This window comes from Thamnophis elegans, chromosome 4, assembly GCF_009769535.1.
Source record: "Thamnophis elegans isolate rThaEle1 chromosome 4, rThaEle1.pri, whole genome shotgun sequence".
NCBI classification, from domain to species: domain Eukaryota; kingdom Metazoa; phylum Chordata; class Lepidosauria; order Squamata; family Colubridae; genus Thamnophis; species Thamnophis elegans.
This window is the reverse complement of record NC_045544.1, coordinates 49,741,818-49,762,295: the sequence shown is the minus strand read 5'-3', so window position 1 is coordinate 49,762,295 and position 20,478 is coordinate 49,741,818. Positions and strand designations below refer to the sequence as shown.

The 20,478-nt window shown below is 43.5% G+C and overlaps 1 protein-coding gene across 1 annotated transcript; it reads left to right on the top strand.

Moving 5' to 3' along the window:
• The first annotated feature begins 212 nt into the window (after positions 1–212).
• FUCA2 (alpha-L-fucosidase 2) lies at positions 213–18,905 on the top strand. The gene is made up of 7 exons (XM_032216368.1): positions 213–507; positions 2,570–2,757; positions 4,398–4,737; positions 7,756–7,966; positions 11,978–12,168; positions 16,121–16,229; positions 18,738–18,905. Exons 1-7 carry the CDS (start codon positions 269–271, stop codon positions 18,876–18,878), a joined length of 1,419 nt encoding a protein of 472 aa, XP_032072259.1. The 5' UTR covers positions 213–268; the 3' UTR covers positions 18,879–18,905.
• Positions 18,906–20,478: the final 1,573 nt, after the last annotated feature.

Sequence of the window (20,478 nt, the reverse complement as noted above, 5' to 3'; positions counted from 1 at the left end):
AGGTGGGATGAACTTGTTAATAAATGTCGAAGACGGCGCCTTAACGAGCCTGCAGCCTTAGACAAACCACCCTCTCACAAAACACTGTAACCCAACCCCTGTGTGGTTGCACAACTACCCGAGACAACCCCGTTTCGCGGAAAAGCAGAACTCAAAGCTTCGCGGGCGGAAGCAGCAGGTCCGGCGGTCATGTGACTCGGCATCATGTGATTCGTGGGGGGGGCAGAGAAGCGAAGTGGGAAACGTTGGGAGTTCAATCTGGGTTCCCATGGCTGAGCCGGGCGGTTCATCCCATCTCCGGCGGGAGTCTCCTCGCTTCTTGCTGCTGTTAGCCCCGCTGCTCATCTTCCTCCTGCTGCCCTCCTGGGTCCGGGGCGGTCGCTACGACCCCACCTGGGAGTCTCTGGATTCCCGGCCCCTTCCGCCCTGGTTCGATGAAGCCAAGTTTGGGATTTTCATCCACTGGGGTATTTTTTCCGTGCCAAGTTTCGGCAGCGAGTGGTTTTGGTGAGGTTCCCCTATGCCAGGTCTGCCCTGCGTTTCTTCTGACCTGTCTTCCCTGTTTTATTACCCGCCTCGTTTATCTTGCAAATAGCGTTGTGTGCTATAGGATTCTTCTCTGCTGTGAAGAGGGGCATAAACGAAGCGGGCATGAGTTGCTCTGAATCTCGTTGCAGTTCTTCCCTCACCCTCCCCATGGGGTAATGTGAGAATTCGGCTCACACCCAAGTGCTTGCCCCCTTCTAATCCTGACCCGAAGCACTCTACAGACTGTCTTGTCTGGAGGTTTGGAAATCATGGGTGTTTGCAGAACAGTTTGAAGATTCAGGGAAAGGCACCCATAGGCGTTATATTGCCTATCCCCTTTGAAAATGAAAATCTTGAATAGTAGGATTTTTCCCTCCATCGTTTCCTTTTTCTAGCTAACACTCTCAGCCGATTTCATTATTCTTGGGTCTTTGGAGAACTCTGTCATTCTTACTTCTCTTATGCAACCTGCTTTTATTTCCATTTTTAATTTTGTTTATGCTTACTTCTCTTATGCAACTTCTGCTTTTATTTCCATTTTTAATTTTGTTTATGCGTTCATGTTAGGGAAATGTTTGCCTTTGACATAATTTTGCTGCTTGTATTCACAAGGATAAACAACAAAATTGATTTTGAAGTGTAGTTTATGGATTAATTTTAAGATGAGATCTTCAAACTTGGCAACTTTATGACTTGTGGACTTCAACTCCCAGAATTCTGGGAGTTGAAGTCCACAAGTATTAAAGTTGCCAAGTTCTGGGACCCCTGTTTTAAGATGTGAATAACTCAGTGTGAACCCTGGAAGTGGGTTAAAGACAGAACTGGAAGTCATCAAGCCAGGAAGTTGAAACCATTATCAAACCAGGCTCTGCTTGCCTGGAAGGATTTTCCTGTCCAAAGGGAACTTTTTATAATAAACCCTGCTGTTAATTGTCCTGTCACTTTGCTCTCAAATACACATAGTTTATATCAGCAGTCATGTCCATTTCTTCTGTACTTTATTTCCTAGTGGAATTACGGTCATAGCAGATTGGCTCTACATGGGTAATGAACAATATTCTGATCCAGAATGCAGTAGCAATGCACAGTTTGCAATGCATTGATATTTATCCATATGACACCATTTTTGTACACGATGCCCCGGCCTCTTGTAAATTTCCAAATGCATTTGAAGATGCTAGTTACCACCTTTAAAATCCTGCATGGCATAGAACCATCCAATGGTTTCAACAATAGGATCCAGGAGACAGGCCTTTGTTGGAAGACTTACGAAACAGCTTCCCTCTAAGAGTGGATAGCCTGATCCTATTGACCTTCTGGAAGGTTGCAAAGACCTGGTTTTCCCCTCAGGCATTGATAGATTGATTATGTGCCATCAACTCAGTATTGTCTCCTAGCAACCACATAGATATTTTTTCCCCATCATAATCTATCCTTAACATGGTGTTTCACGTCTTCCAAAGTTATCGCCACTATAACTGAGTCCATCCTATTTGTTACTAGTCATCTTATTTCTTTCCATGTTTCCCAGCATCTTTCTTCATTGTTCTTGGGAAAGTTTAGCAAATTGAACCAAATTATACTCTGCTTAACTCAAAACTTTAGATTTTTATATGTATCATCTAAAGCTACATTTCCAGAATTCTGTGGTCTATCAGTCTTTGAATTTAATTCATTTAGAGCAGTGGTTCTAAACCTTTCCAGTGCCGCGACCCTTTAATACACTTCCTCATGTTGTGGTGACCCCCAACCATAAAATTGGTGTCTATATGTGAAAATATGTGTTTTCCGATGGTCTTAGGTGACCCCTGTGAAAGGGTCATTTGACTCCCAAAGGGGTCCCGACCCACAGGTTGAGAACCACTGATTTAGAGGATGCATCTTGAGATTATCAGAAAAAATATTTTTCAATATTGGTTTTGCGCGTGCACAAAACCTGCTCATAGTAGTACGTTTAAGATACGCGTAAGAATTTGCTTCAGTCTATCTGTTAGTCCTCCTGTCATTGTATGCAGATACATGGGATGTTGTTCCTTTGCAGGTGGTATTGGCAAGCAGAAAAGAAGGAACCTTATGTAACTTTTATGAAGAAAAACTACCCTCCTGGATTCACTTACGAAGATTTCGGCCCTATGTTTACAGCTGAGTTCTTTGATGCCAACCAGTGGGCAATTATTCTGAGTGCTTCAGGTGCCAAATACGTTGTCTTGACTTCAAAACATCATGAAGGTAAAGTGACCATAGTTCTTTTGGATCTCAATTGGCTCGGTTTAGTTATTTTACCAGATGAAAGGCTTGGGTAAGATATCTTCATTATATTCTAAATAAAAAGATGACTGAAAGTAATGTTATAATGCTAAGCCAGGATGATGACGATGATGAGAGGAGGAGCAGGATGCAATGAAAGAAATCAGGCAGAAGGTAGCAGTAGCCATATCTTAGAAGCTAAGTTGAATTGGCTCTGGTTGACATTTGGATACAGAATTACTGGAAAATCTCAAAAGTAAAAAAAAAAAATCATGGACGAAAGCAAGGGCAAGCCATTTCTGTAACCCAACCAAAAAGGATTCCAGTTCAATATCTTTACATCCTTCTACAGAAAAAGGCAAAATGGTTTGGTTTGTGTAATAATCTGTAAAGGATGGAGTTATATGTCATGATGGGCCCGGAATAAACATATTGTGTGCAATGTTCCCGCTAATTTTTTTTCAGTGTGTGCGGAAAAGTATAGTGTTTGAGCGGCACATTTTCATGTCTGAGCACCTGAATTTTTTTCACAGATGTTTCACAGAGCAATTGATTTATAGGATCTGAATTGGAATGGAGAAAAATGGTTTTGTGCATGAGTGTGTGTGTGCGTGTGTGTGTTTGAGTGAGCGAGGGATCCGGTAAGGGAACTGTGCCTATTTAGAAAAGAAGGTAAATTATTGCAAACATGATCAGTCAAAGATAAGTATGGGAAGAGGTTGGGCAGTAGAGAAAAAGTGATAAAAGAGTAGGAGAGAGGAAGAGAGGAAGAAAAAAGAGGGAAGAGAGACAGAAAGAGACAGAGAAAGAGAGAGAAAGCTTCTGCTTTCGATCTGCCGCCCAAAGACCGAACGAAGAAGCAAAGAGGCAGGAGAGACTAAGCAGGAGAGATGAAGCGGGAGCCAATCCGGGTCATTCCTTCCAAGAGGCAACTTTCCCATTGAATGACTCGCTGCCCTAGACTCGAGGAGACCCTCTGCAGTCCCTCTCATCTGGCCGGGATGCCAGCGAGAGTGTTGGGCTGAAGGAAGGAGGGATACTCTCTCTCTCTCTCTCTCTCTCCCCCTCCCTCCCTCCCTCTCTGGCAAATCTGAGTAGCTGCTGCTGGGAGCCCGTCCCATGCCTTCTCCCAACCCCCACACCCCTTTTCTGAGCTACTTACTTTCTGCCTTGTGGATCTAGAACTGATTGCTGTCTCCAGGCTGCCTCTCCTCTCCTATTATGGTGGAAGGCGTCTCACAAAAACCACTGCGCGGCAGTTGGAAACTGCTGCGCGGTGTTTTGTTGCCACGTGTGCGGCCGTGCGGCCGCGCAGCTTAGAGGGAACAGTGATTGTGTGCTTAGTATGATGTATTAAATATAAATCACTTACATCTTACACTTTCTCCTATGATACTGCAGAAAGGGTCAAAATAATATAGGACAAGTGATCCTGTATCTAGTGATAATGAGTATCAGTATTTAAATTTTGATCTTGTTGAAGATGCTTTATACAATGCAGTCTCATTAGTCTCATATCAGGAGATAATAATGGCAAAAAAAGTGTGAAACAAAGGTTTCTAGAACGTACACTGTACACATCCAAAATAGTTCATTCCTAACCATTTTATTTCTTGGACCAGGTTTTACTCTGTGGGGGTCGAAATATTCCTGGGCTTGGAACAGTGTGGATGTGGGACCAAAACGGGACCTTGTGGAAGAGTTAGCTACATCCATTAGAAAACAGACAAGCTTACGTTTCGGGCTGTATCATTCATTGTTTGAATGGTTCAACCCTCTCTTCCTTGATGATGCTGCTAGCAAATTCAAGAAACAACAGTTTCCAAATGTCAAAACTCTCCCAGAGCTTTATGAGATTGTGAAGCGATATCAGCCAGAGATTCTGTGGTCAGATGGCGATGGGAATGCTCCAGATACTTACTGGAACAGCACTGCCTTCCTAGCATGGCTTTATAATGAGAGGTATGTGTTATTTTCATATTGAAATAGTGCATTTCACCTCGATATTTAGAAGGAAATTGTGCCCTAATCATAATGTTGTAATATTGATTGCTTTAAGCTGAAATCCTGGGTCACGTTGCTCCCTTATTTTTAAATAGTACTAGGATTAGTGCATTGTTTCTAAAATAATTTAATTGGATTCTATGATCTAAAACAGTATCTTGATGGAAAGGAAAAAAAATAAACATTGCACACATCACTTAGGAATATTTCTTGTGACCGTCGAATCACAGCCAGCTTTGGAGAAAGTCTGCCCCTCTCTTCACAGAGTTGCCACATAATTTAATCTCTGAGTTACCTGCATAGTTTATACTGTTGGTAATGGGTTAGAACAGCTTCCCTGGGGTTTAACACTACTTTTTGGCACCAGTTGAAGCGTTATCTTCCCAGCCATTAAAATCTCTTTGAGGACTTCGTACCATTTATTTTGTTGATTGTTTTATTCTAGTTTTATGTGTTGCATTTTATTACTATTGCATTTTTATTACTGTTCTTGCAGCAGCTTATCTTAGTTTTATGATGCTTTTTTCATTATTTGTTTGGCATTTTATTTTCTGAATTTGTAGCATCTAAAGAAATTCAGATACAGGGTGAATCAACAGTTTTATCCATAACTCCCTCCTTTCCTCCACCCTGCTTAAAGTCAGAAATTTAATCCAGAGCCTGCTGGGAACTATTGCGTATATACATCATAAGGTTGCAACTCCAGCATTCTGGTTTTCTGCCTTGAACAAACATTGTTCTTTCTATTTGTAAAGATTTGCAGTTCCACTGTGTTATGTTTATATTTACTGTTTTATCTCTGATTTTATATTTAATTATTTTCTGTTTAAAACATTTGCAATATGCTTACAAGTGGGCCTCCCAAAAGCCAGGTATCAGACAATCAAGAGAATTGTCACTTCTTCAGAATTGATGGAGAAGCAATGGATTTTAAAAGAAGGATTTCTAAAAATTCTAACCCAAGAATTCATAATTGTTTTGAGAAATTTATGTTTTCTGGAAATGTGTCAGAATGGGAGTATATTACTTAGAAGAGAATTTCAGAATACTAAATTGCCTGTGTTCTTCTGTGCCCTTTGTTAACATGAATCGTACATATGATTATGGATAAATGTACTTACTTAGAGTATTTTCAGTCTGAAAACTTCATGTATGGGATTAAGTTTCCCTTCATTATTATGTCCCTTTGAATGTTACTTTTGCTTCAAGAAAGAGAAGGGCCAAGACTAGTGGTATCACCACACTGCTCAGCATCTCCCACATAGCCACAGGAGCTGAGGTACAATAAATTAAAGCCATCTGACAGGTCACCAATTCCTATCTCTGCTAAATTGGTGCCACAGGCTCACACCACTGTGTTGTACTGTAATTTTGCAAGTTCCACCTCTTAGGGAAAGTGTGCAGCAACACAACTCATGTAGAAAAGGAACATGACTTGCATCACCATGTGATGCTGCTTGTGACATTTTGATCCCTCTCTCCTTTTCCCCATAGACATCACTGCTCTGCTCTGACATATAGCAAGGAGGAAAGAATTAGGCTATAGCAATAATGTCAGCTATAGCAATAACATCAGCAATAATAAAGCTATGGCAAATCTAGACAGCATACTAAAAAGCAGAGGCATCACCCTGCCAACAAAAGTGCATATATTCAAGGCTATTGTTTTCCCAGTTGCAATGTATGGCTGTGAAAGTTGGACCATAAGAAAGGCTGAGCGCCAAATAATTGAGGCCTTTGAACTATGATGCTGGAGAAGACTCCTGCAAGTCCCTTGGACTGCAAGGCAATCAAACTGGTCAGTTCTAGAGGAGACCAACCCTGACTGCTCTTTAGAAGGCAGTCTAAACTCAAATACTTTGGCCACCTAATGAGAAGGAAAGAGTCACTGGAGAACAGGCTAATGCTGGGCAAAAGAAGAAGGGGATGACAGAGAATAAGGTGGCTGGATGGAGTCACTGAAGCAATAGGCGTGAGCTTAAATGGACTCCAGAGTTTGGTAGAGGACAGGAAGCCTGGAGGAACGTGGTCCATGGGGTCGCGATGGGTCGGACATAACTTTGCAACTAACAACAACAACAACAACGTCAGGCATTTAAAATTCTGAAAATCAGAATGGAAGAAAAATTAATCTGATTTGCATATTCAGGAAACAAATAACATTCAATCTGAACAGGGACAATTTTAAGATTTTACCTAATTGTTAAAGAAACGATTACGGTGAAATCTTGATTTTTCCAGACCTAAATATAACAGACTTAGCATGCAAATGACATTATGGAAATACCAATTTGGGTCATTTGTGTGATAACATCATCTAAAAATAATGCCTATTATGTCATTTGTATAGTTTGTATAATTTATATCATTTGCAGCATACTAGTTATATTTGACAAAGGTGGGCAGCATATAAATTCAAGTAGTCCCTGGGTTGCAATTGTTTGATTGTTCAATGTTACAGTGGGGCTGAATGAATAGTACTTATGACTGGTACTTGGAATTCTGGCTGTCATAACATCCCAGTGGATACATGACTGCAGTTTCGTATATTCCTGCCTGCTTCCCACTGAGTCAATGGGGGAGCCAGTAGGGAATCAAAATCACGTGAGGTCCCCGCTTAATGACGTGTGTGGTCCTCAGGTTATGATGGCAATCGGGAATGCCAGAATTCCTATCACTGAGCGACAGGGTTGCATGATGTTCTGCTTTACAACTGCATTCCTTAGCAATAGAAATTCTGACTCCCGATCGTCTTTGTAACCTGAAGATTATTTGTGTGATAGACAGACAGACAGAAACTGATCTGACATTTGGGAATAATGGATCTATTCTTTTAGTTCAGTTAAAGTAGGTTTCCCTATATCCTGCCTTTCCTCTCAAGTTTATTTCTTATATTCAGTGAAGAATATAAGTGAAGAAATGTGCCTGCAGGTTTGAGTTGGCACCACATACCAACAATGTGTTTTAATTTTTCAGTCCTGTTCAGAAAACAGTTGTAACAAATGATCGCTGGGGAGCTGGCACAATATGCAAACACGGAGGTTTTTTCACTTGTGCAGATCGATACAGCCCTAAACATCTTTTGTCCCATAAGTGGGAAGACTGTATGACAATTGACAAAAAGTCTTGGGGATACCGAAGGAATGCACAATTAAGTGATTATCTGACTATTGAAGATCTCATACAGGTAAGTCAAGTCAAAATGGTAACTGTAATTGTATGGGGACTACTAGTTCTTATTTTTTCCAAAAACATTAATAGCTTATTTCAAAAATGTAACAAATTATATATTTAGTTAGAATAACTAATTAACAGAACACCTTACTGTCCTCATGCATATCCTATACATAGGTCAGAAAGCAATAGTATGGACAGAATACAGTGAGGTAGACTGTCTTTAGAGTAGCAAAGGAGTGAGACAAAGCTGTATCTTCTCCCCTTATTAATCAAACATATGCTGAATACATATTAAGCAGTGACGTGCGGTGAGGTTTATGCCTGGTGAGGCAAAAAGAAAAAAAGCGGCTTGACAGCAGGCAGAGGGAAAAGCGGTGGCAGTGGAGGAAGCAGCAGCGGCGGCCGATGAATTTCCCGTGATGCAAAGTGCCCCGCCGCCCCCGATGCCGCCGCCTGCCCACTGCCCTGGCCTGTAGCCAGCAGGGCAGCGGTTGGCCTCAGCGGCGCACTTTGCATCGTGGGAGCCGCCAAGTGCCTGGGTCTGCAGCAAAGGCGCTTGGAGGCTCCCGCAATGCAAAGTGCCCTGCCGCCCCCGATGCGGCCTCCCGGCGCTGCGCAGAGGCTCTTGCAGGAGCGCTGGCCAGCGGCCTGGAGCTGCCCCGGCTGCGAGACAAGGCAGCGCTTAAGGCAGCCACCGCCACCGCCACCGCCCCTCCTTCGCCCGGCGGGGCGTTCCTGCCGCCTTGGGCCGCTTTGCCGCGTGGCAGCTGCTTCTGCAAGGAGGCGCTGGGCCAGGAACTGGAGAAGCTGGCAGATTGCTCGGAAGCCACGTCGCGCCCTTTCCGAGGAGGCCTGCCTGGAGCGAGGGGGCCGTTGCCAGCACCGCCACCGGCTTTCGAGGAGCCGCCACTGGCGGCGGTGGCTGGTGTTGCTTCCTCGGTTGCAGTCGGGGGGCGGCCAAAGGTGGTGGCACGATAGGAGGCAAGGACATGGCGGGGGAGACCTTTTCTCCTCCTCCTCTGTGTCCTCACTCAGCTGGGCATCTCTTCAAAGACTCGCCAGCTCCAGCGGAGTTCCTTCCCAGCCTTTGGCGAAGCAGCTCAGTGGGGCAGCAGTCGTCGGCGGCAGGGCACTTTGCATCGCAGGAGCCACCAAGCGCCTGGGTCTGCAGCAAAGGCGCTTGGTGGCTCCCATGATGCAAAGTGCCCATCTCCACAAGAAAGAAGCGAGGGCTTCTCCCGCCTGGCTCTTGGAAGGAAACCCCCGGCTAAGCGTTTTATGGCTGGCTGAAATGTGCAGACGTTTCCATCCACTCACAGGGCGAACGGCTGCCCAGCTGCCACCGGAGAGCAGTCCCCGGTGCCATTCTTGGCATGTTTTTCTCTGGGTAAAGTGGAGATGGGAGGGGGACTAGGAGGGAAGGGGTTGCTCCTCGGGCGTCTATCTAGCCAGCAGCCCCAGGAGACCCCCCCCCCCCCGAGAAGAATTGGGGCCACCAAAGCTCCCACACCCACCCACCTTTGGGATGCAAGAGACGGCAAGGCTCTCGTGTGGTCTCTTCTGACAAGAGCGAGCCTCCTCCTTCTCCCCCACTCCTCTCTCCTTTGAAGCGCGCCCTCCGAAATAACCCACCCAACGTAAGCATGCTCAACTGTAACAAGGCATGATTCGCTGCTCCCAGATCAGGAGGCGGGAGAATCAGTGCCTCCTTTGCATATGAAATTTTTCACTTTTTAACCCTTGCTTAACTTTTAAAAGGCGAAAAATTCCTTATGCAAAGGAGGCCAATAATTCTCTCGCCGCCTCCTATAGTTAACACTAAGCATAGACTCCAAGTCACTGTGACTTGGAGTCTGGTAGCAACTATCTTGGCTTTAATTATTTTTAAAAAATTCTTTAAAATTCTTTCCTTTTCCTCAGGAGACTGGCGAGGCCTCGCCTCCCCTGCCTCTAGTGACTGCATGTCCCTGATATTAAGGATAGCTGGATTGGAAGAAAATAAATGTGGTTTTACAATTGGAGGAAGACGTATCACTAATCTGCCCCAAGCTGATGATATTTTTCTGATAGGTGAAAACACAGGACCTACAAGCTATAGTAATAAAAATTCAAGAGCACAATGAAAAAATGGGACTAAAATTAAAGATGACAGGTATAGAACGAGTCTCAGAATGTACAGTGAAGAGAATGGATAGCTTCTGTCTTTTAGGATCAATTATCAACTGTTCCAGGACCAGCAGAAATAAGTCACAGATTTGCATTTGGTAGAGTAGCAATAAAGGCCTTGGAAAATACATTCATATGCTAGAGCGTGTTTCTATCTACAGTTATCTACAGTGCAGGCACTGTTTTTCTCTGTAAGAAATGAAGGTATACTAGTGGAAGTGAAAATTGTAATTTAAACAAGTAGGCTAGAAGGAGTATTGGTATTTTCAAATTTCAGTGTTGTAAAAGTCTTAAAAATTCTGTGGTTAGCAAAGAGAACAAACAGATAGATCATCAAAAAAATGAACCCAAAGTTTCCACTTGGGGCACAAATCACTAGCCTCGGATTGATAAGAGTAATCCAAGATCTAGTGCTTTGGAGAAGTCTATAATGTTGGGACACAGGATGACTAGCAGTAAGGTGGATGGAATCATTTACAGCAATGGCTTCACCATTGGAAGACTAGAAGGAGTAGGTTGAGGATAGATTATCCTGGATATATGGTGAATAAGAATCAACATTGATTATAAACTAATTTATAAATAATTAAACCCCACAGTGTGTTATCCTAGAGATTGCAAAAAGTACTTAAAGGGGGATATTTCCCATCTTTTCACTGCCTTATCATCTTTTCTCCCCAGTTTCATTCCACATTTTATTCTTTCTGTTTTGGCTTGTTTCTTTCATTTGTATGAGAAACTTTACAAATACAGGATGTAGGTATTATACAATCTAATTTTGAACCATTCTCTTATTGATATCACATTACAAAATTTAAGCCAGAATATTATGTGATTGGTTTTCTCAAATGCAAAAAGAAGCAAGAATATATTCAGTCAGTTTTTGCAAGCCAATTCCACATCCATTCAAAACCTGATCTTTTAAACATTGCACTGAACTATATATCATGGAACAAAAATTACAATGTCTTGGTTCATAAAATCAAAGCAAGTAAGCTTAAATTGGCTTAGCTCAATGTATGATCTAGCCTGTATCACTTCTGTTTGTTTAAAGTTCTATGATTTAAGATACTGTACTAGAAATTTATTTTGTGTTCACTCATCAGGTCAATTCCAATAAGAAACAAAGTTCTCTCATCAGAAGCCCTGAGGTTATTTCTTTGAGCAAATTGGAAGTACTAGAAGAAGCTCCTCATAATCCTGAATATGTTATTCTGTAATTTCATAATTTCAGCCTTGGAAAGAAGCTGTACAAATGCTTAAAATATTAAGTTTTTACCAGTTAACTTTTTTATGAATTCAGTGGATTTTAAACAGATATAGGGATGGGAACTTCGCAGTTGTAATCTGTAAGTAATCTGCTATATGTGTCTCCCTCTAGAACAGGGCTGTCAAACTTGCAGCCCATGGGCCAGATGCATCACGCACTGGCCACGCACACACCCGGTTTAGCGAAGGAAAAAAAGTTGTGATACGTCACATGATGCTGCCATGACGGCGTGAGTTTGACACCCCTGCTCTGGAACATAGACCTGTTCTTCAGCCAAATTAGAAAAAGGAAACACCAGGAGATGAAAGAGACTTGATCTCTTAGGTAATGAACAGAACTGACCAATGCCACACATAGGGCAAAAGGACAATGTAAAGTACAGAATAGGATGTTGATGAGCTCATGAATAAGAAGTTTGTAGTGATTCGTAGAATTGGCAACTCCACTTGAATAGTTGTACTTTCCTTCAACCAACAGCAGTGCACTGGCAGCATTATCAAGAAATACTGATTTACACTGGAAAAACTCAAACAGATGTTTTGAATTTTAGAATCTTGTATTGATAATTTTCCTAAATTGTTTCAGCAACTTGTAGAGACAGTAGCATGTGGAGGAAATCTTTTGGTGAATATTGGGCCCACCCATGATGGTCGCATTCCTATTATATTTGAAGAGCGTCTGAAGCAAATGGGGACTTGGTTGGCATTGAATGGTGAAGCTGTTTTCAGCACTAAACCTTGGAGAGCCCAACATGATAGCATAACACCAGGAGTCTGGTGAGTTCATGAAATCAGTTATCTGGAACAATATTAAAGTAACTAAGCAGTCTTAAACATGTTTAAACTGAACCAGATTTACTTGTGAGCAACCTGGGCCTTACATTGCAATTCTACACAAAGGGTTATGTTGTTAAATTGTGTTAAGATTGCACCTGAATTTTTATATTTAAATGGCTGCAGAAGAGGGAGGCAACCAAAATATAATAGATGCTCAGCTGAAGATGAGCAATTACAATTTCCTATTATTCACATTTGCTTTGCCTTTGAACATACAAAAAACTTGCTGCTCAACATTTCCTTAGTTGAAAGTGCTCTGGAAACATCAACTTGCAGATAACAGTTTTTAAAAATTCTGTCAGAAATAAGAATGTGCAGAGCAGTAATGATTAGATTAAAAGCTGCATTTAAAATTAACTGAATTAAAAGGAAACATGCCTTTCTTATTTGTTTCAGTGTTAAATTTAATGGTAAAAATGAGAGATTTACACATTTAGATGTTTCCAGTAGGATTGATTATATATGGCTTGGTAGATTATTGGCTACAGACCTCAATTGCTAATGCATACTTGCACATTGTTTGATCTCTAATATGTTTTCAAAGAAGTAGATATAAGGGCTAAATATATGAGGGAGGGACACTATTTATTCTGATCCAAATTGTCGGGTGTGAGTCTCTGCTGATAAAGTTGGACCTCAAGGGTCAAGTGGGTCTGCTGTTAACGTACCTGCCTCCCAACAGCGTTGCAGCAGCCCTCCCCTCGCTCCTCGAGTCGGTAGCCGAGCTGGCAATTGAGTTCCCTAGGTTGATGGTCCTGGGGGACTTTAATTTGCCGTCGCTCGGTGAAAACTCTGATGGGGCGCAGGAGTTCATGGCTTCCATGACAGCCATGGGCTTGACCCAAGTAATTCGGGGCCCAACCCATTCGGCGGGGCACATGCTCGACCTCGTATTTCTCTCGGAGCAGTGGATTTGTGATCTTGGTCTGAGGGGTAACGACATCATACCCCTGTCGTGGTCAGACCACTGCCTACTGAGGCTCGACTTCCGGAGACCAAACCCCCACTGTAGGGAGGAGGAACCGACCAGGTGGTTCCGCCCCAGGCGACTTATGGAACCGTTAAGGTTCCAGACGGAGCTTGGGGTTATTCCTGATACTTTCGCCCACAGTCCGGTAGAGACTCTGGTTGCTGCTTGGCACTCGGCAGCATCGGAGGCCCTCGACCGGATTGCGCCACTACGGCCCCTCCGAGGCGGCGAATCCCGGAGACCTCCTTGGTTCACCGAGGAACTCCGGGAGATGAAGCGCCGGAGGAGATGCCTAGAGCACCGATGGAGGTCCGATAAGTCCGAATCGAGCCGAGCAATGGTAACCACCTGCACCAAGGAATACACCAGGGCACTTAGGGCAGCGAAAAGATCTCACATAGCCACCTTGGTTGCGTCCGCTGAGTCCCGCCCAGCCGCCCTGTTTAGGATAACCCGCTCCCTATTGAATAAAAGGGAAGCGGGGGAACCCTTGCAGGGCAGAGCTGAGGACTATGCCCAATTCTTAGCGGACAAAATTGCTCGGTTTCGGTCGGACTTGGACTCCATCCCCGCAGTTCCAGCCGAGGCACAGGAGGATCAAGTAGAACATCTCTGGGTTGAGTTTCAGGATGTTACCCCCGGGGATGTGGACAAGGCCATGAGGGCTGTAAGTGCCTCCACCTGTGTACTGGACCCGTGTCCCTCATGGCTGGTTACTAACAGCAGTGAGGTGACACGAGGCTGGATCCAGGCGGTTGTTACCGCCTCTCTTCGGGAGGGGAACTTCCCTGCCGCACTGAAAGCGGCGGTGGTGAGACCCCTCCTAAAGAAACCATCTCTGGATCCAGCTGTTCTTAATAACTATCGCCCAGTCTCCAACCTTCCCTTCCTTGGGAAGGTTGTTGAGAAGGTGGTGGCCTTCCAGCTCCAACGGTCCTTGGAGGAAGCAAACTATCTCGACCCCTTCCAGTCAGGCTTCAGACCCGGTTACAGCACAGAAACCGCTTTGGTCGCATTGACCGATGATCTCTGGAGAGCCAGAGATGGAGGACATTCCTCCATCCTGGTCCTCCTTGACCTCTCAGCGGCTTTCGATACCATCGACCATGGTATCCTTCTGCGACGACTGCGGGAGGTGGGAGTGGGAGGCACCGTGTTGCGGTGGTTCTCCCTACCTCTCGGACAGGTCGCAGTCGGTGTTAGTGGGGGGGCAGAGATCGTCCCCTAGGCCCCTAACTTATGGGGTGCCTCAGGGCTCGGTCTTATCCCCCCTACTATTCAACATCTACATGAAACCGCTGGGAGAGATCATCCGCAGGCACGGGATCAGATACCATCAATATGCGGACGATACCCAGCTGTATCTGTCCGCCCCGTGCCAACTCAATGAAGCGGCAGACGTGATGAACCGAGGCCTTGAGGCCGTTATGGACTGGATGAGGGTTAACAAGCTTGTGCTCAACCCAGAAAAGACCGAGTGGCTGTTGTGCTTCCCTCCCAAAGATTCGATCAATATTCCATCACTCAGGCTGGGGGGTCAAATTCTATACCCCTCAGAGAGGGTTCGCAACTTGGGAGTCCTCCTGGATCCACAGCTATCGTTTGACCACCACTTGACGGCTGTGACCAGGGGGGCATTCGCCCAGGTTCGCCTGGTGCGCCAGTTGCGACCCTACCTGAATCGGGAGGCTCTCACAACAGTCACTCGGGCCCTTGTGACCTCTAGGCTGGAATACTGCAATGTGCTCTACATGGGGCTGCCCTTGAAGAGCATCCGGCGACTTCAGCTAGTACAGAACGCGGCCGCGCGAGTGATCGTGGGTGCACCTCGGTTCACCCACATAACACCTATCCTCCGCGAGCTGCGCTGGCTACCTGTCGATCTCCGGATGCGCTTCAAGGTGTTATTAGTCACCCATAAAGCCCTGCATGGTAGTGGATCTGGATACTTGAGAGACCGCCTTCTGCCAATTACCTCCCTGCGACCAATAAGATCTCATAGATTAGGCCTCCTCCGTATTCCATCGGCCAGCCAGTGCCGGCTGGCAACTACAAGGAGGAGGGCCTTCTCAGTAGTAGCCCCGACCCTTTGGAACGAGCTCCCCGTGGAGATTCGTACCCTCTCCACCGTCCAGGCCTTCCGCACAGCCCTTAAGAACTGGCTAGCCCGTCAGGCCTGGGGACAAGGATAGGCGCCCCTCCCGAATGATGAATGTATGTTGCTTGCTATTTTATTATATGTCTCTATGTCAATGTTTGTATTCCCCCTCCCTGATTTTATGTGAGCCGCCCTGAGTCCCCTCAGGGAAAAGGGCGGCCTACAAATATTAATAAAATCTCTAAAATCTCTAAATCTCTAAAAATCACTTCCTGATACTGCTGTTTCAAGATGCGATTTCAAGATGTGCTTCCTTCCTGATGTAAGATAACCCTAGATTGCTATAATGTGTTCCAGAATATGTCCTGGCTCCCATCACCTCCAATCTGCTACTTATTAGGACTTTAGTACATATATTTCAGTCTCGGTGTTATTAGCATTTCTATAAACTGCAAGCTATTTAAAATATTTTTTTTCTTCACAAAAACACAATTTTAGAACATTTAATGACCTAAGTATTGGTAGACGATTATATTATTTGTTGGTGGAAATAATCATCACAAAACTCAATCTTTATTTTATTCTCTCTTTATACATCAACTGTCCCCATTTGGGATAACAAGCAGGGAGGGGGGCAGTCTGCTATTTTTTGCACCTAGATTTTCCTTTTCCCCAAAAAACTAAGTATCATACTTAGTTCCAGGCAAGCAACTTAATGTTAAAATATCTATTATAGTTTTATTACTGTTACTTCTCAGAGGTCTCGGAAAGATGGTTATTCTGAAAGACTGAACATATATAATAGAATAAAATATCCCCATCAGGTACACATTCAAACCAAAGGAAAACATTTTGTATGCCATTTTCCTTAAGTGGCCAACTTCCGGAACTCTGACGCTGGGTGAACCAAAAGCTATTCTTGGGGAAACAAAGGTAAGTGATTCTGGCTATAGTGAAGACATCAGAAAATGCCCATAGGCAGCCTCCTTGCAAACTATAGATTCTTCATATTGATCCACTTACTCTTCCAATGAATAGGGGTTATTATGTCTATCTTAGTTTTGTGAGGATGGACTGTTAAGCAATAGCACTTAGACTAATATACCACTTTATAGTGCTTTAGAGCCCTCTCTAAGTGGCTTTAGAGTCAGCCTATTGTCCCCAACAATTTGGATTCTCATTTTACCCACCTGGGAAGGATGGAAGGCTGCGTCAACCTTGAGCCTGGTGGGATTTGAACTGCCAAATTGCAGGCAGCCGATAGTCAGTAGAATTTGTAATTTGTAATTTGTAAGTTTATTTATAGGCCGCCCTTTTCCCTGAGGGGACTCAGGGTGGCTTACAACTTATGGGGAAGGGAATACAGACAGTGACATATAAAAACAGTACATAATTAAAAATAGAAACAACATTCATCATTCGGGTGGGGACGAATTACAATCTTTAACCCCAGGCCTGACGGGATAGCCAGATCTTGAGGGCTGTGCGGAAGGTCTGGAGGGTGGTGAGGGTACAAATCTCCACGGGGAGATCGTTCCAAAGGGTCGGAGCTACTACTGAAAAGGCTCTCCTCCACGTGGTTGCCAGTCGACACTGACTGGCGGATGGAACTCGGAGGAGGCCTAATCTGTGTGATCTGATAGGTCGCGAGGAGGTAATTGGCCTGTAGAAGTGGCCTGTAGTACAGCACTCTAACCACTACACCTCCGAGGCTCTAGATGGAACTTTGGTGAAATAGTTAGCACTAGCGTACAGAACATGCTATGTCAGACGGCTATGTAAGTACAACAACTAACTCTGATCTTTCAATAAATCAGAAACATCTGATAATTGATGCAACTGTTCATCTCTATCACCATGTCCTACTCCACCTTCAAATTTCCTTTCAGGAATCAAAATGGGAAATAAGAATGTATAATAAGTTTCAGGAACCAAATAGCCTAACCATAAGTAGTTTCATAGCACTGAGACAAAGACCAGAATAGCACAGGGTAGCAATAGTAAGTTCACATGATACAATGACTTCTTTCAAGTATGCTTAAATCAAAAATGCCTGATACTCTTGTAGCCACAACAAATTTTATTTCAGTGGAAGTAGTTCAAAGGACTGGGGCATCCTAGAACTTTATTTGGGTGTGTAATTTAGCAATCTCTGTGCATGAAACTTAAGCAAATATGCAGAACACTGATAAATTTATATAATGGGGTTTGTTTTTTGTTTTTTTACTTAATATGCTATGTGGAAGATGGATGAAAAAACAGTTTTAGACTATCAAATCAAGATAGCCATTAGACTACCACCACTACTACTGTGGCTGAGCATGGTATATGGAGAGAGATCCATACTTTTTAAATTCCCGGTTTGTTTTTGTGGCTCTATGTCTGTAGAGATTCTCAATCGCCCTGTCATAGTTGCCCCAAAGGTGCTTTTCTTTCAAAAGGCAACTGGACTTTGTTTTGCTTGAAGACGTTTCGCTTCTCATCCAAGAAGCTTCTTTAGTTCTGACTGAATGGTGGAGAATGGCAGGATTTATTTTCCTTGCAGTCATGTGGTCGTTAGCTCTTTCTGAAAGTTATTGAAGCCACTTGGAGGTTTATCTGTGCCCTCAGGGTCACCTCAATCCTGTAGTCTGCAATTCTCCACCATTTATTCAGAACTGAAGAAGCTTCTTGGATAAGAAGTGAAACATCTTCAAGCAAAGCAAGAAAAGAGAGACCGCCTACTTCCAATTACCTCCACTAGACCGATAAGATCGCATAGATTAGGCCTCCTCCGAATTCCATCAGCCAGCCAGTGTAGACTGGCAACTACCCGGAGGAGAGCCTTCTCGGTGGCTGCTCCGACCCTCTGGAACGAACTCCCCGTGGAGATCCGGACCCTCATCACCCTCCAGACCTTCCGCGCCGCCCTTAAAATCTGGCTGTCCCGGCTGGCCTGGGGTTAAAGACTCTAACCCCTACTTGAATTGTATGACTGTTGAGTTCTTAAATGATGTAGTGCCTTTATGTTGTAAATTGTTTGTCCTTCCCCCCCCCCCCTTTGAACTGTGAGCCGCCCTGAGTCCCCCCAGGGAAAAGGGCGGCATACAAATAAAGTGAAACTGAAACTGAAAAACCAGTTGCCTTTTGAAAGAAAGTACTTTTAGGATAACCATCATCTGGATGACTGAGAATCTACAGAGACATTTAGCTATATGTATTGTGATGAACTCCCTTCGAATGGTGTGGGAATTTGTACAGATTTCCTGGGGGGCGGGCGGGGGGGGGGAATTGCAGACTACAGGATTGAAACCCAATTAATGTATTTTTAATTTCAATTGTACTTCAAACCATGATTCTGTGTAATCCATGAAAACAGCTAATTATTTCAAATCCATTTTTCATTTGAAAAGCTTTCTTCCTACTTTCCTCCCATTTATAATAGTTTTTTTTAAATTTCAGGTGAAACTAATAGGATATGAAGAATCATTGCCCTGGATTTCTATGGGAGAAAAAGGAATGATGGTGGCTGCACCTCTGTTACCATTCAATAAATATCCCTATCAGTGGGCCTGGACTCTACAGCTTAATAATGTACAGTAGTGACAGAATCTTGCTCTGCTGAATTTTTGTAACTGGAGAAATAAGGATAGATTTAAAATAGAAAATAATTCAGGCACCAATCTTCTTTTCTTCTCTTAATACTTTTAAAGCAAAGTTGATGGAAAAATGCATATAGCAATCACAAAAGCTGGAACGGTTAAGTAAATTGATATTGTCCAGTGAATTCTGAGGTATTGAAATAACAATAGCAATTATATACCGCTTCACAGTGCTTTACAGCCCTCTCTAGTGGTTGACAGAGGCAGCCTATTGCCCCCAACAATCTGGGTCCTCATTTTACCCACTTCAGAAGGATGGAACACAGAGTGAACCTTGAGCCCATTAGATTCGAACTGTCGAACTGCTGGTAGCCAGCAGTCAGTAGAAATAGTCTGCTGTACTGCATTCTAACCACTGCACCACCATGACTCTTGATAGATAACAGAAGTATTGCTGAAGTTTATGGTGTTAAATAATAGTTCTTAATACAATCTTGCTTTTGTGAAACAATATTGAATTCACTGAAAGATGTTCCCACGGAAGGGAGTTTCGGAATTGTTTTAAAATTGGAGTTTTAATCTTTCTCCTAACAATTTGCTTTTATTGTAATTGTTATGACTACTCCAGAGGTTTCCAAAGAGGTTAGAAAATTGTCTACTGGCACTTAGATCTTAGTTTTGAGGAGATAGAAGTGATCTAGTATTCTGTATATACATTTAAAGCCCTGCATTGGGTGCAAGCTACTTGAACCGTCCCAATCAGACTAGCCCACCTCACACGTGCCAGCAGAGGGATTATGCTACAGCTCCTGTCAGTCAAGGAATTCTGGCTGGTGGGATCTAGGAGAAGAGCCTTCTATGCTGTGGTACCCGCCCTCTGAACATCTTACCACTGAGGCGAGATTGGCTCCCACCCTCCTGACTTAGAACCTTAACACCTGGCTCTGCCAGATGGTTTGGGAACCTAAAGAGGAAATTTCACACTGGATGTGACTAAATAAAACTTAATCCCACCTCTCCCCATACATCCACTCCCTCCTTTGCCATCTTGTCTTAATGATTGTATCTCTTGTGTTATTTTATAAATGATGATTTAAATGTTTTTTAATGTTTTTATGTTGCAAGCCACCCAGTTGTTGGATGCGAGATGAGCAGCAAATAAATTTCTAAATAAATAAATACAGTGCTTTTAGAAAGTCCTGTTAAACAGAGCCCTGTTAAAATGCCAGGTTTTTAAGATGTAAAAAAATCAGAGCAAGATAAATTATTTCAGAATTTTTTCTACCTTTAATTATAACACATAAGCTGCACAATTCATTTGAAAAGCAAACTGAAACATTTGGGGGGAGAGAAATAGCTTACAATAACATGGTTGCATAAGGGTACACACACTCCTATAAGTAGGGATATGGCTATGTTCAGAATTAACTGATGACATTCAAATTGTGGTTAAATAGTAGTACACAGTAGTGATAAAAGTGACTAGGCCCATTTTCAACTGTTCTAGTAAGGTATTTTGACATTTATTCAGTTGCCTCTTACAGCAAAACCATGGTGCTTCAACAACTATTAGTTTAAAGGTGTGCACACTTATGCAACCA

What these genes read in the sequence shown, in the direction of transcription:
- FUCA2 (XM_032216368.1), top strand. Translation starts at nt 269, where the DNA reads ATGGCTGAGCCGGGCGGTTCATCCCATCTCCGGCGGGAGTCTCCTCGC. An exon ending in TTCGGCAGCGAGTGGTTTTG is followed by an intron (nt 508 to 2,569) that starts GTGAGGTTCCCC and finishes GTTCCTTTGCAG; the next exon opens with GTGGTATTGGCAAGCAGAAA. An exon ending in AGCATAACACCAGGAGTCTG is followed by an intron (nt 12,169 to 16,120) that starts GTGAGTTCATGA and finishes TATCCCCATCAG; the next exon opens with GTACACATTCAAACCAAAGG.